Source organism: Lagenorhynchus albirostris, chromosome 17, assembly GCF_949774975.1.
Source record: "Lagenorhynchus albirostris chromosome 17, mLagAlb1.1, whole genome shotgun sequence".
Lineage (NCBI taxonomy): Eukaryota > Metazoa > Chordata > Mammalia > Artiodactyla > Delphinidae > Lagenorhynchus > Lagenorhynchus albirostris.
In genome coordinates this window covers 29,162,100-29,178,246 of record NC_083111.1, presented here as the reverse complement: position 1 = coordinate 29,178,246, position 16,147 = coordinate 29,162,100, and the positions used below count along the sequence as shown (strand labels likewise).

Below are 16,147 nucleotides of genomic sequence, written 5' to 3'. Positions count from 1 at the left end.
GAAAATGCATTGCTGAACCCGAGATCAGATGAAGGAAGCTGGAAATGAAATTCATTGGAAGTAGGCTATGAAGTAGTGTTCTTGTTTTCAGGGCGCTAATACACCTTTCAGTGACACCATGCATATGAAACTGAAGGCAATTTTGTATTAAGCAACAAATAAATCATGGTGACTGGTCAGCCTTTACATACATTGGTATAAATCAATTCATGTCCTAAAAAGCATGTAAACACAACATAATTGTGAATGTGTTCTTCCAACAGTTGGATGTGGCATCAATAATGCCATTTGATGTTTTCTACTTCTTCTTTGGGTTTAATCCAATATTTAGGACAAATAGGATGTTAAAGGTAAGATAACTATACTTAACTGTCTTCTTATAATAATGGAAATCTCAAAGTACTTTAAAATATCCTAAAAGTATCATATTCTTAATTTTTTGTAAACTATCCTCCATTTTTATGCCCTCATCAATGCTAAGAATTTTAAAAGCTGAATAAAGGAAAAATATCCCTATTTCTACTAATGGAAGTTGCTTTTGGTTGTTTTGAGTCTATATCTCATAACAGCTATTTTTATAACTTAAAATAGGAATGCTTTTATATTTTGAAATACAGCTATAATTACAAATGAATATTTTATAATTTTATTCTGTTCCACTTGTCACTATTTATTACATAGTCACTGAATGCCTGCAATACTGAAGGTATATATTTCCTATTGTTTTTGAACTATGTGAATGTATTACCTATTCAAAAAGGTTCTAAGACATAAATATTTTATAACTCATAGCTTTATCAGATACCTAAGAGGAATCTGAGGAGAGTCAGGATGTGAAATTTCATATAAATTTTTAATAATAGCAACGATAGCTTGTATTTCCAAAGACAGCCTTCTTAAAAGGAACACCAAAGATTTTATCAGTTTTAGGTGGTTATCGCTTTGACACCTTGGGTAAACAAGATGACATAATCTGGAGACTCGGGTGGATCCTAACACAGCTGCAGCTGATATCTGTTGAATACATACTTGTAGCTACATACTTTGTTAAACCTCGTATTCATTATCTCATTTATTCCTCCAAACAACCTCATTTTAGAGATGAGGGAAATGAGAATTAGCAGAGTAAAAAAATCTGTCCAGACACACTCTGGTGAGTGGCAGTATCTGGATTCTATCACATATTTTTTCTGACTCCAAATTCCTTACTATAATCAGAAGGGCAAATAAACTTCAGGCTGAAGGAGCTTTCCTTCCACACCCATGATTTTTCCAAGTCAAGAGGGACCTTACTCTATATTCTCGTCCATCCAAGACAGCTCTAGAGACTTCTGTTTTGACCATAGAATGTAGGTCTAGATTGAGCAGAACTTAACGTTCCCAGCAGCTTGGTGGGCTGGCCATCCATCATCAAATTTCTCGTGCAGAATGGATGTTTCTGGAGGCCACTGCTCAGAGGTAACCAACTTTGAGAGAGACTCAGGTTCCTATGGATTTGAGTGTTTGTCTGGCATTATAATAAAAATTTATAAAATGCTAACTCTTCAAACCCCATCTCTGTGTCCCTTCAGTGTCCAAAAACCTACTCACTATATTAGGTAGTTTTTTTTATAATATAGGAGATCCTGAAAGCCAACATTAATCTTCTTTACATAACCCCACAGTCCAGTCATCTTCACATAAGTGTGTCATTTTAATGTGCAGTTCTCTAGGGAAAATATCATTTACCTATCTCCAAATTATATATGAGAAAACAAATTAAGAATATAAATTTTCTCTACAGTGAACACTTAAGCTAAATTTTAAAATGTGCCTTTGTAAAAACTTCTGTTAAGAGCACAATAAACAAGTTACCACAAATTGAAATAATCTGAATGCTTAATGGATGTTTCCTACTCAGGAATTCTGGATAAAGAAATCATTTGTGTATATTTCTAGTTAAATAGTCATTGCTATTATAGCTGTTTTCTAATTCCAAATGTTCTATTACAGTCTTATTTACATTGGATGAAATTTTGAACTACATAATCTTTGAACTAAATAATCTCTAACAGCCCTTCCTATCTGTAAGATCCTATGAGTCTAAGTACATTCTCTTATTGTCCCCAATTTACAGATGAGGAAACCAAAGTACAGAAATATTAAGTGACTTTTCCAAGGTCGCACAGTTAATAAATGGCAGAGAGGAAATTGGTGTTTGGCTCTGGATTTCATGCTCTTGCTCTTGCATTTTACAGCCTATAGATTAAAAAGAGAAAGTAGGGGGTAAGAGTGCATGTAGGGAGTATCTGTTGCTATAGAAGTGGGTGTGAGCAGAAGAAAACCTTGAGGCAAATAACAACTGTTTGGATTAAATGCATATAAACTCTCTATGTCTTTGAACAATGTCAAGAATAGATAACAAATGCTAATATTAATTGAACTTTAAATTTTGTTGAAATAAATACACATTTAATGCAACTTGCTTAAAAACAATGCTAGTGTTGAGCAACAGGCCTTAACACCTATTTATGATTTCAGTGTATTTTATTATGCTTTTACTATCTTACTTATATTTTGGGGGGAGGTATGATTTTTAATTATTGTAAAATAAAGTTCTACCACATGCTTTAAAAAAGAAAAAAAAGGAAAGAAATGTTTTTAAGCTTGATTTTCAACAAGCATTACAAACAAGACTGTAACTAGAGGGTAGAAATAAAATAAAGCAAGAAGCTCTGAAAGTTTGGCACCTTGTTAAAATGCACTACCCAGAGGAAAATACCACTGACAGACCTTAGTTTTTTTAAGACATGAATAGAATTATTTTCAGTAACAAATAAAGTCTATTTTATATTGTTTTATTTAAATATAATAGATGTATTTAAGACTAATGCACTTTTGGATTTCTTTTGCTTGTTTTCTACATAGTACACTTCATTTTTTGAGTTTAATCATCGCCTAGAGTCTATAATGAACAAGGCATATATCTACAGGTAAAGTATAACTCAATGTACTTCAGGGCTGGGAGAGAGAGCAATGGTGAAATATTTTAGACAGGACTTGGGAAGAATATGGCCTCCCTGCAAAAGAGAAGGGAATAATCTCAGATTTGGGGCTATGTAAAATATTGGGCTCTGTTCTAAAGTAGATTTGAACATTTTGAAGTGAGATAAAAGTATGAAAATTATATTAGATTTTAGAAGAATACAAGACTGAAAAAGAGGACGTATTACCTGCTTCAGTCAGAACAAAGACAGAGAAACGTGCTCTTTCACAAGTTTTTACATCTCTCTCATGACAATTCATTCTAGTCTGAATTTTCATTCATTTGCTGTTCTGAACTTAACTTGCCCAGAGACCTCTAGTCAGTTAATCGTAGCATAAAATCCCATGAGCTTTTCAGAGATATCCAGTGAAATCAGCATGCTGTATTTTATGGGACTCAAAGTGGAGAGGTGACCCTGGAGGCATATCTTTCAGGGAGTTGACTCATACCATTTGTGAAAAGAGAGGATTTTTTTTTCTACTCTTGTCAGTCCCAGTCAAGACACTGCAGTCAGAAAACATGTGAAGGCACCATGATTTTATATTGTACTAATGAGAGTTAACAGTTCACAAATTTAAAGCAAGGAGATTCAGCAGAGACGTTAAGGAAAATAAAATGTTAAAATAGGCTGTATCCCAGAAACAACATGAGTCTTACTTTGCATTTATTCTCCTTGCCAGAGGCATTCGAACAACTGGATACTTGCTCTTTACTCTGCACATTAATGCCTGTATGTATTATTGGGCTTCAAACTATGAAGGAATTGGAACTACCAGATGGGTGTATGATGGTGAAGGAAACAAGTAAGTTTTAATTTTGAAGGAAACGTTTATTGATTATTCTTAATTTTATGTTTCAGTTTGAGCTTTCTTAAGCTAGTGTTTTTTGAAACTGTAAATCAAAATCCGTTAACTCTTTATTAGTAGGTCAGTATGTTTTTAAGTGAAAGAGGATAGAATAGAGGAGGACAGAATAGAAAATATCCAAGTCTGTCATACCGAGTAGGGTGCGTGTGTGTGTGTGTGTGTGTGTGTGTGTGTGTGTGTGTGTCCTGGATTAACCTGTAGAATGCATTTCTTACTCAGGATCATGAACAAAAAAGTTTGAAAGCCTGTGTTTAGACAGCTGAGTGGTAAGGTAACTTTTAATAACTCCTATGATGATTGTTAGTAATGAGAATGTTAATTATTTGGAGGGCAGATGCAGTGGCTAATTAGTTTACCACTGAAGAGCTTTATGGGTTTATGAGTCAGCTATAACCACTAACTCAATTAAACACAAAGTAACAAGGATCATATACTAAACTTGGCAATTAGATATGCAAGTACCCTGAGAATAAGAGATTGTCTGAAAATTTTAGTACAGTAGAATCAGGGCTCAATAATGGCAACTGAGTTATTTAATAGTGAAATTTCCTTTTGGTAGATACAAAGGCCTGGCATAAAGTAGATTCCACTAACTTTCTGCTCCAGTGAAATGACATTGAGCCTATTATAAAGCAATGTCCTTACTGGAAAATAACAGGTCCCAGCATGACTTTGAAGGGCAACTCACAGCAGCCTTGGGAAGGAAAGCAATTATAGGATAGAGCAAAAACAGTAAAGATACCTCACAAAATTACACCCTAGCTAGAGTGAGCAGGATCTGAATGAGGGATTATAACATTTCTTGAACTTTTAACCAGAACTAATTTTAAAAATTTAAAGTCAGAAGGCCCACTGATCGGGGAAATACACACACACACACAAACACAAACACACACACACGAACACACACAAGAAGAAAGTGTATAACCAAATCTATAAGTAATTCCCTTTAGAATGTGAATTAAATATGTATTTAGTTTAATATAAGTAACTACAAAGAAAACTGAGTAAGATGCCAACTATATTAAATATTGCCTAGAAGTATGTAATTCAACATCATTAGACCCATAGGTCTAATAAGTGTTTTTATCAAATTAGCAAAATAATATACAGTTGCCATCCAGAAAAAGTGGAGCCTTTCTGCAGCATTTCTAGAGAATATACCTTGTTCCCAGTGCCTAGAACATTGTTAAGTATATAACATCCACTCAGTATATGTTAGGTATTTAAAGAAGGCAAGAAGGAAGTTTCTTTACTCTCTCTTCCTACTTGCCTTCTTTAAATACTTAACATATAGTGAGTGTGTGAGAGAAAGAAAAAAGGAAGGAATGACCAAATCCGTATTATAACAAGAAGAAAGAAACCTCAGTTTCAACCCATAAGAAACTGAAGCTACATTGTTCTAATATTTTAGACGTCTAATTCTAGCTACAGTGCAGACCAGATATTCAAAGCCCTCTCACTAAAATACAAGAAGATAAACTACTTGAAATTTTTGTTGTATTAGTTATTGCAATTACTTGTTATAAGATACATTTCTACATAAATTATAATCACAACAGTTTTCAATGATTGTTAAACTCTCTAGAAAGTAAAAGGAATCTCCAAAGTCTAAAAAACAAATGTGAGTACTGAAGCTGGAGTAGAGTGGTAAGATAATCACTAAGGAACAGAAATAGAGAAGATAACTTCTGAATCAGTAGAATAAAAAAAAGATAAGATTGTAGAAACAAAATATATCAGTAAGCAGAAAAAGTTAATATGAATTAAATTCACCACCTAAAAGAGACTGTCAAATAATATTAGTCAAAATAGACTTTAAAACAAAAATTATTTTAGGGAAAAATAAGGTTATCATATAATGGTAAAAGTTTCAATTCACTATCAATATTTACCAGTTCTAAATGTGCATGCACCTAATGCAAAGTACTTATGATGAATCAAAGAAATTCATAAAGCAAAAATTATTAGAAGGAAGAGAAATTTGCAAATACACCATCAAAGTGTGAGACATCAACACACAACTATTGACTGATCAAGCAACCACAGACAATCAGTAAAGATATAAAAGATTTGAGAACCCATTAAAAAGCTTGATTTAACAAATACAAATGGAACTTTGTACCCAAGAATTAGAAACCACTCATTAATTTTTTTAATTTTTTTATTGAGTTATTGTTGCTGTACAATATTATATGTTATAGCTGTACAATATAATGAGCCACAATTTTTAAAGGTTATGCTCCATTTATAGTTATTGTAAAATATTGGCTATATTCCCTGTGTTGTACAATATATCCTTGTACCTTATTTTACACATAATAGTTTGTACCTCTCAATTCCCTATCCCTATAACACCCCTCCCTCCTCCCCTCTCCCCACTGGTAACCACTAGTTTGCTCTCTATATTTGTGAGTCTGCTTCTTTTTTGTTGTATTTACTAGTTTGTTGTATTTTTTAGATTTCACATATCATACAGTATTTGTCTTTCTCTGTCTGACTTATTTCACTTAGCATAATGCCCTCCAAGTCCATCTATGCTGTTGCAAATGGCAAGATTTCATTCTTTATAATGGCTTAGTATTCCAGTGTGTGTGTGTGTGTGTGTGTGTGTATCACATCTTCTGTTTCCATTCATCTGTTAATGGACACTTAGGCTGCTTTCATATCTTGGCAATTGTAAACAACACTACTATGAACATTGGGGTGCAGGTATCTTTTTGAATTAGTGTTTTAGTTTTTGTTTTTGATATATGCCCAGGAGTGGAACTGCTGAGTCATATGGTAGTTCTATTTTTAACTTTTTGAGAAACCTCCATACTGTTTTCCACAATGGCTATACCAATTTACTTTACCACCAACAGTGTACAAGGGTTCCCTTTTCTCCACATCCTCGCCAACATTTGTTATTTGTGCTCTTTTTGATGATAGCCATTCTGACAGGTGTGAGGTGATATCTCATTGTGTTTTTGATTTACATTTCCCTGATGATTAGCAATGTTGTGCATCTTTTCATATATCTATAGACGATCTGCATTTCCTCCTTGGAAAAAGAAACCACTCATTCTTCTTAATTACTCATGGAAAGATTACAAAAAGTGGTCATTTTCTAGGCCAAAAAGCAAGCCTCAATACATTTCACAGCACTGGTATGATACAGCCCCCATTCTCTGCTGCTTTAGACAGGAGGGTTCTCACCCAAAACCAAAGGTCCAATAGTCCTGTTACCAGCTGTCAGGGACACATCCTTACAAATAAAATGTCTTTAAAAGCAGCATTTATATGTATTTTAAGATAATTTGCAAATGGCAGTTATTAACATACTTACATTTTCCCACAGTTTTTAAGCATCACCTGCCCCTTCTATTATTCCGTATTACCCTTTGACCATGTAAGCTTAAAGCATTTTTTTAGTTAACACTCGTGATGGTTTCTGATGACCTATAAATTGAAGGTTGCTTATGAAATCACTGGACTTGTAAACTTTCTCCTAGTTAGAATTATGCAGCAAATGTGGGGCATAAGTGGAGCATTGTGAGCATTTAAAATGAGTCATTTATTACTACTTTATTAATCCTCATCAGAATAACAATGTCTGTTCATTTCAATAGAAGACAAGAAGTCATTTTCATTTATACTAAGTAGATGGCATCCTTCATTTGACTGTGGAATTTGACAAAGTAGGAAATGGCTTACTTAGCTCAAAAGGAAAACATAAGTAGTTAAGGTTATTTGGTACCCAGAAATGTTCCCAATGTCCCTTAATCCATATATACCCCAATTTATTTATTTTCTGACATAAATTTCCCAGCGTGCACAAACCTCTTAGCAAATACCTAGCACATAGACCGTCAAAAGAAAGAGTAAAAATAGCAAGCAAGTTTGTCATGGGAATCATGACTTTAGATGGGATGGAGAAAGAGTCAGAATCTCCATATCTTAGTGTTAGGGAAAATTAGGATAACTTACTCCCTTCTTTTTACACAGGAGGAAGATGAGACCAGGGTAGATGAAGGTATTAACTCAGGGTCCCCTAGATACTTCAGTTCAGACACTGACAAAAAAAAAAAAAAAAAAAAAAAGAATGGTCTTTACACTAGACACTTAGAAAAATGTAACAAAACCTCCAGAACAGCAGAATTCAGTTGACCAGAAGGGAGATGAAAGGCAGCTGGCAGCATGTATAGAAGGGGATTGCATAGATGTGCTCACAGATACAGCCTTCCTATGTTCTTTAGTCTAAGTATGCATAACCTTTCACTTATTCTTTCAGGTCATTTAACAAATATATTACAGTCCTATTGTGTAATACCTGTCTTTGAGGAGTTTATCTTCTAATGAGACCGTTCTCCTCCATATACGATGCCTTCAGTGATAAATTTACAGAAACCTAGAACTAAGATGGATTGGGGTAGTTTAAAAGTCCAGTCATAAAGTATCAAATTGGGTGCTTTTAAAAGTTGCATGTCCCACTACACATCCACCACAATGGCTAAAATTAAAACGACTGACAGTACCAAGTCTTGGGGTAAGAATATGAAGGAACTGGAACTCATACATTGTTGGAGGGATAAAATCTGACAGTTTCTTTTACAACTAAATATAACACCTACCTTAAAAACAAAAATTGCAAGCCTAAATATTTACCCAAGAGAACTGAAAATATATGTCTAAAAAAATTATATAAGTATATTCATAGAATGTCTATTCACAAGAACCAAAAACTTGAAACAGCCTAGGTGTTCATCCACAGGAAGATGGATAAACATACTGTGCCATAGTCATTCAAGGGATAGTGCTTAGCAATAAAAAGGAATAAAGTACTGATACACACAAAAACACACCTAATCTCAAAAACATTATTTTGAGTGAAAGACATCTTACACAACAGTGTATATACTGTGTAATTTCATTGTGTGAAATTCTAAAGCAGGCAAAACTCATCTGAGACAGAAAAAAATTAGAACAGTAGTTGCCTGTGCGGGCAGGGATTGACTGGGAAAAGAGAGCTTTTTGGAGTGATGGAAATGTTCTCTGTCTTGATGGGTTTCTGGGTTACACAGGTGTACGGGTTGGTCAAAATTCATCAAATAGTATCAGATAGTATACTTAAGATTTGTGCTTTCAATGTATGTTCAAAATTTTAAAATAACTCTTTACCAATACTTAACTCTAGTACATATATTTTTTTTCTGAAGTATATTCTAACATATATATATATTCTGAAGTATATTCTGAGTTTTATATATATATAAATATTCTGAAGTACTGTATTTAGGAGGAAGTGTCTACTGTCTGCAAATTACTTTGAAATGCATCCAAAATTAAGATGGATTGATGGATGGAAAATGGAGGAATATGTGACAAAGAAGGTAGAGTAAAATGTTCATAATAGAGTCTAGGTCATGGATATACGGTGCTCACTGTGAAATTCTTTCAGTTTTTCTGTTTGTTTGAAATATTTCAAAACAAAATGTTGGGGGAAAAGTTTAATACTGCATTTGTTTCACAGAGGAAGAATTTCTATTTTCACACTAATTTTTTTTTATGGTTTTATGTCAAGTTCTGCCTTAGTGCTTTAACTTGGGGCTGTATATATAGAGCCTGTAAGACAGCTCATGTATTAAATCAGCCAGATAGAATCTCCTTGAAAAGATCTATCTGCCCAGGATGTAAATATTAGAGGTGGATACACTTGACTAATTAAGCTAATCCTAGAAAATCAATAAGATGCCATCTAATTAAATTACAAATCTTACCTTTGGTTGTGCATGTCTGGCTGTAAGACATGACTGAGAAAAGAATCCCAAAATAAACCTCAAAGCATCCGGGCAGAAAACTTCCAATTAACATAGCAGACTGTTTCAGTATGAAAAAATAGTTTGAGGCTAACCCTTCAGATTTGGAAAATCAATGCCTAAGTTCTACATTTAATTGCTATTTTCTAACATCCATAAATAAGAAAATGAGAGAAAGTAATTCATGTGTTTGCTCCTCTTAACACTGGAGGGACTTTGTAGGGTATAGTAATCTCAACACTTGAAATGGAATTGCCATGTAGGGAGAGAATCTGGTCCCTGTCTCACTCTTGGGCTGTATTGGGGTCAATAAATTTCCTTAATTCAAAGAGACCCACAGGTCCAGGACCTGTGATAACACTAAATCAGGTAACAGGAAATTATAAATTGGAATTGAAAAGTTAAAATGCAATCCATAAAATTCATTCCATACTTCTTCAAGGTGGTTCTCTTTGACATCAAGTTCACTATAATATTTGTAAGTCTAAGGAAGCCTGCTAGAAAAACTATTGCAGAGTAGTAATATTTTTATTCTCTTGGCACAGAGGTTTCAAACCTTACCAAAGAGTTAATTCTTTGTCTGTTCCTATATCTACCAGGTAAAACAAACAGACAAACAAAAATTCAGGTCCTTCGAAAGGTGTTGAATATCAAAACAAGTGATTTCTTTCTAGATCTGTTTTTATTTGAATACTGACTTTAACTGCAGTTTGATTCTTTCTTTGTAAACCTCAAATTCTTAGTATTTGAAGATCTGAAAATTGTAATCTATTTTCACAAGAAAAAGACCATCCTTGTTCAAAGACAAATGTACCATTACTTAAATTGCAAATGTTTATGTCGCACACCCAGACAAGAAATAAAAGCCTGACTAGGGCAGGATTCTGTAAAAAGTGCTGCTTTTCTGTGTTTACTCTGGAAACTAGAATAGCTAGCTGGAACCCACTAAACCCAAATGTCTCTCTGTAACAACATCTGAAGATGGTCTCTATATATGGGATATTTTTCTTCAAGGATTCAGTGGAAATGTCTGATCCAGACCATGTTAACAGAGCTGTATGGAATATACCCAGTAGTATACCTAATTGTGCACCAAAATTACAATATATATATATATACAATGGGGTTGTAATACTAACTTCTATTCCCACCTCACTCTGGATACATGAAACCCTTGATCAAATATAGCTAAGTGAATCTTATATGTTCTGTCCTAATCTTTATCATATTCTTTTCTGTTGCCCTGGTTCATGATGTTCTTCCCATCTGGGCTATTATGATCTGTCTCTCCATTTGCAACTGCACGAGTTAGGTACAGAATCTTTACCAAGTATATTTCTGAGCATAACTGGTTTTCTTCAATACTAAATTTCTAGATAAGTTACCTATTACACCCAAGAGTAATTCCCCTTTTAAGATATAACTCAGTTTTCCTCTGTCTCTGCCACAGTTTATATATTCAATAACATAATAAGATATGAGTAGAAAATAGAGAAGTATATACCTACTTGCTCTACTTCCCATCAGTAAAAAATAACTGGTTCTAAACTGTAAAGGGCTCTCCCATCTCCATAAACACATTTGATGTCTACGATATTCCTCACTAATCACTAGTGGGGTAATTTAAAGGTAGCCTCACATCCTTTACTGTTCCTCTTATTGAGAGGTATATTCAAATATCCCTTCCCTTGAATCTGGGCTGGTCTTAGGGACTTGCTTGGCAAATACACATGGCAAGAGATTAAGACATTGTAGGGCTTCTGAGTTATAAGAAGCCTTATAGCTACTGCCTGGGCTGCTATCACTCTGGGGGAAACCAGCCACCAGACAAAAAGTCCATCTACCCTAAGACTTCCATGCTGTAAGGAAGCCCAAGCTAGACATAAGGAGAGACCGAATGAAAATACCCAGCCAGCCCCAGCTGTTCCAACCATTCCAGACCAGGCTCAGACCGTGAGAGAAGATACCCTGGGCATTCCAAACAGATATAACATGGAGAACAGAGGAACATGGATAACAGAGGAACAGAGGAACCCGTCAACAGTTAGAACCAAGGCCTCAGAACTTTGGCCTCAATCAAGTCCTCCCAGTTTTCTCTAACTATTCAAGTCACCTGAGGGTCCACTCATCATAGAGCATGGATGAGCCATCTCTGGGGGGCCTTTTACAAAATACCTGACCCACAATATGATAAGCCTAGTAAAATAGTTGTTGTTTTATACCACTAAACTTTAGGGTGATTTGCTTTGCAGCGAGAAATAAGTGGAACAGCTAGTAAATACCATCCTTGGGTTTGTTTAGTCATTTCACAATGTTTATCAAGAAGTTTACTTTAAAAAAGAAGTTTACATTATTATACATGGTATTTGCTAATGCTGCCTACAGAAAGAAAATCTCGATTAGCAGGAAATATGTTAAAATCTAGTAGTAATCTATATTCCCAAGCATAGTGGCATTTTACCGTTATAGTAAAGAGCAAAATGTATATCTTCTCTTTTCACAGGTATCTGAGATGTTATTATTGGGCAGTTCGAACTTTAATTACCATTGGGGGCCTTCCAGAACCACAAACTTCATTTGAAATTGTTTTTCAACTGTTGAATTTTTTTTCTGGAGTTTTTGTGTTCTCCAGCTTAATTGGTCAGGTAAACTGAGATGTGAATCCCTGGATATACAATGCTGTCATTTTTGAAAGTCTAACAAGTCTTTATAAACTTTACAGAGAAAAAATCAAAATCTATCTGGTGGGTTTTTTTTTTTTTACAAATTTCCATCTATTTTGATGAATTGAATGGGGAGGTAAATAGATCAACATTGTCTTTCAATTTTTAAACCATCAAATTTCTCAGAAGACTTGTACACAATGAGTGTTGCGTTAGACTCTCAGAGGGTCACGTTTCTAAGTTAACTTCTTATTTGGTGTTTCCTGAAAACTTTAGAAGCTCTCTTTTTTTACTTAAACTTCAAATATTGTCATAAAATCCCTGGCTTAAAATCAACTTCAAAAGTCATTTAAACCAGAGGCTACCAAATGCTGTCTAAATTAATTTAATTAAAAAATCATTGGTTCATAAACGTTTATGGTATCTCCTTGCCTTATTCTCAAGGAATCACAGTCTAGTAAGAAAGTAAAACAAATACCCAAATAACTCTATTGCAAGGTAGATGCCATTTGCAAGGGATAGAGCCCAACACCTTTGTAAATTCCCAGATTCACAAGAAATAAAAAGCTCGCAGCATAGCCTCTTTAGACGTTATACTTCCTTGTAAGGTACTTTACATATTATATGTCTGAGAGCAAAAGCCATGTTGAGATTTGTGTACGGGGTAAATAGTTAGACAAAATCACAAAATGATTATTACCACTAGATAAATTATTGGTTCCCACTCACCACACTGACAGTGGTAAGAATAAAACTCATGTTTTAACAAAATTTAGCAATGAAAACTATTCATTATAATATTTGAAGCTGATAACAAATATAACTCAAATCCTACATCCATGAATGTCAAGGGGCCGCTATCCTTGGTAAGTTCCAGAGGAGAGTTTGAAAGCTCTGTATTAGGTCAGAAAAGGGAAGCTTCCCAGGAGGTTTCATAGAGGAGAATGTATTTAAAAAACCAGATAGGATTCAGTAGTTATAGACAGATAGTTCAATCAATCAGAAACAGTGTGTGAAAGATAATGATAAAGCACAAGATACGTTTGAGAAAATAGAAGAAGTACCAGAACGATGGGAGTGAAGGACACCTATAAATAAGGTTAGAGATGTATGTAAGGACAAGATATTTTAAGGGCTCTGAATGTTAAATTAAAGATGTTGAACTTTATCCTAAGGGCAATGGGAAATCAGCCAGGGAAGGATTTTTAACAAATAAGAGATTTAAGGAAGATTAATCAAATATAATATAAATTGGAAGGGTCATACAGTTTTAAAATGTAGGTTTTATTATCATTTATGGATGGTGAGGCCAACAGATCAGGAGACCATTTACATTGAAAAGACAGTCTGTTATACAAACAGATCCAAGAAGAGGGGGTCACACCTTGCCAATAGGGCTACATAGGGAGGCACAAGGAAAGGAACTGATCAAGCAGGGTAAGGGGGTTTAAGATTGGTGAGTTCGGATAATTTCAGCAGGTGTTGGGGTGTAGGGACTGTCTCTAGTTGTCTGGTACCTGGCCCTGGAGTAATTGGGGCAGGTGGATAGTAGCCTAGAATATGAGAGCCCAATAAAGAAGGCTGTTGGGAGTATGGGCTCAGGGTTGGCTATTTTGCATATGAAAGGCACACTCCCAGTAGCTTGCTATCTTTAGGAATCAGCTAACTCTGGGAGGGATAGTCCCAGAAATCAAAGAATCAAAATACAGAAAATAAAAAAACATGGTGCTCAGGGATATGGCAACTTCAGCCTGAACATGGTAATCGAATAGAGAGAGAGACTGTAAAGGAAACTCTATTTAGAAAATGTTTAGGTCTGGAAAATGAACACCAAGCAGTTAAAAACTACAAGCACAAATTATAATCTTACTGCCTGGGGAGATTACATTAACAGTGATTGAAAATAGGAAGCTTGCGGAGACTTCCCTGGTGGTGCAGTGGATAAGACTCCACGCTCCCAATGCAGGGGGCCTGGATTTGATTCCCCCCACATGCATGCCACAACTAAGGAGCCTGCCTGCCTGCCTGCCGCAACTAAGACCCAGTGCAACCAAATGAATAAATAAATATTAAAAAGAAAATAGGAAGCTTGTTTATAGAAAAATGCAATTAATTTGAATATAAATGGCAAAAATCATATTATTTAATAAATTTTTATAAAATATATGTGAGGTAGCCAGACCCCCTTCAATGTTTTCTCAGTTTTGCAGTTGAGTCAACCCCAGTTTAAAGAGATTAAGAGGCAACCCTAATTCATACATGTAATTCATAGTCATATGATAAGGCCATATCATATTGATAAAAATAGTAAAATCTAACATGTATTTAGCACTTACTATGTCCAAGGAAATTTTTACAAGATTAAAAACTATGTCCAGCTCCAGTTAAAATTCTGTTCAAAGTGGTCTTTGGACTAACAGTAGAAGCATCACCTGGGAAATTCAAAATTCAGGCCTCACCCCTTACCTACTGAATCAGAATTTGCATTTTAATAGGATCTTCAGGTGATTCATATGCACATGAAAGTTTGAAAGGGCAGCTTTATACCCCACACTGCACCTGCCTTTACAGTGACTTTTTTTTTTTTTTTTTTTGCGGTACGTGGGCCTCTCACTGTTGCGGCCTCTCCCGTTGCGGAGCACAGGCTCCTGACGCGCAGGCTCAGCGGCCATGGCTCACGGACGCAGCCGCTCCGCGGCATGTGGGATCTTCCCGGACCGGGGAACGAACCCGTGTCCCCTGCATCGGCAGGCGGACTCTCAACCACTGCGCCACCAGGGAAGCCCTACAGTGACTTTGAGGACCCAAGGAACAAGAAGAAATATCAAGCCGCTAAACATGTAGGACTAGAGCCAAAAAGAAAGATTGAGGCAGGAGATAGAGATTTGTGCCTTAACTCTCACAGTGAATTAAATAAAGGTGCTGAGAAGGAGAACAGTTAGAAATGAAAGTAAGAAAGCCCTGGACAAAACCTCCACTTGTTCAAAATTCCCGTATATAACCACGCCAAGAACTACACCCTGGATGTGATCATCTCATTTTAACTGCAATATTCTATTCTCACATACAACTCAGAGAGAGTGACCTTTTCTTCCTCTAATCTGGAACACACATCATAGAATATATGTCTTCTTCATCTGCACCATCAAAATTCAGCATTGCACATAAAACATTCAGATTACTGTCACTACAAATTATCCGCCCCCAACACTGATCAATAATGCTTTTAATTGTCCTTGGATCCCAATTTAAAACTCTATTAACTTTCCCAACCCAATCTCTGATCTCCCAGTTCTCAAGGCCTTAGGTGACTGGGTAATGTTCATCATCTGTCAGAAATGGCTTGGAAAAAGGAGATCTAGGAACTGAGGTTGTTGAAGAACAGCCCTCGAGGAGTAGGTTAGAAACTGAAAAAGTATCCAGTTTGACTCTCTGCATAGCTACTTGGCAGACACTTTTGACAAGCAGAAGAACCTATTAACTCTGAAATGGAAACCGAGGAAGGCATCACAATAAAAGAGCCATTTGATCTAGATCTCAAAAAATGAGTAGTTTTTCCATAAGCAGAAAAGGCTCAGCTACTAGAATGAATGAGCGAAAGTGACGCCCAGGTTTTCCTCTGTATTATAAACCCATAGTCAAAGCAAATTTACAACCACTTGCTTCCCTCTATGTGAGATGAAGAGTCAAGCTATATATCTTTTCTGTGCTGAGACCTTAAAGATCAGCTTTTAACCTAGAGTGGGTTTTCATGGCTGAGTTATAAACATCCGAGAACTAAAACCTGACAGTTCC

General features: G+C 35.5%; 1 protein-coding gene across 1 annotated transcript in view; it reads left to right on the top strand.

Annotated features, from left to right (window-relative positions):
• The window catches only part of CNGB3 (cyclic nucleotide gated channel subunit beta 3), a 141,125-nt gene that overhangs the window by 79,397 nt on the left and 45,581 nt on the right, over positions 1–16,147 (top strand). The window contains exons 8-11 of the mRNA XM_060127731.1: positions 264–350; positions 2,908–2,972; positions 3,706–3,828; positions 12,193–12,334. Of these exons, the coding sequence (XP_059983714.1) occupies positions 264–350; positions 2,908–2,972; positions 3,706–3,828; positions 12,193–12,334 (417 nt within the window). The remainder of the gene's footprint in view (positions 1–263; positions 351–2,907; positions 2,973–3,705; positions 3,829–12,192; positions 12,335–16,147) is intronic.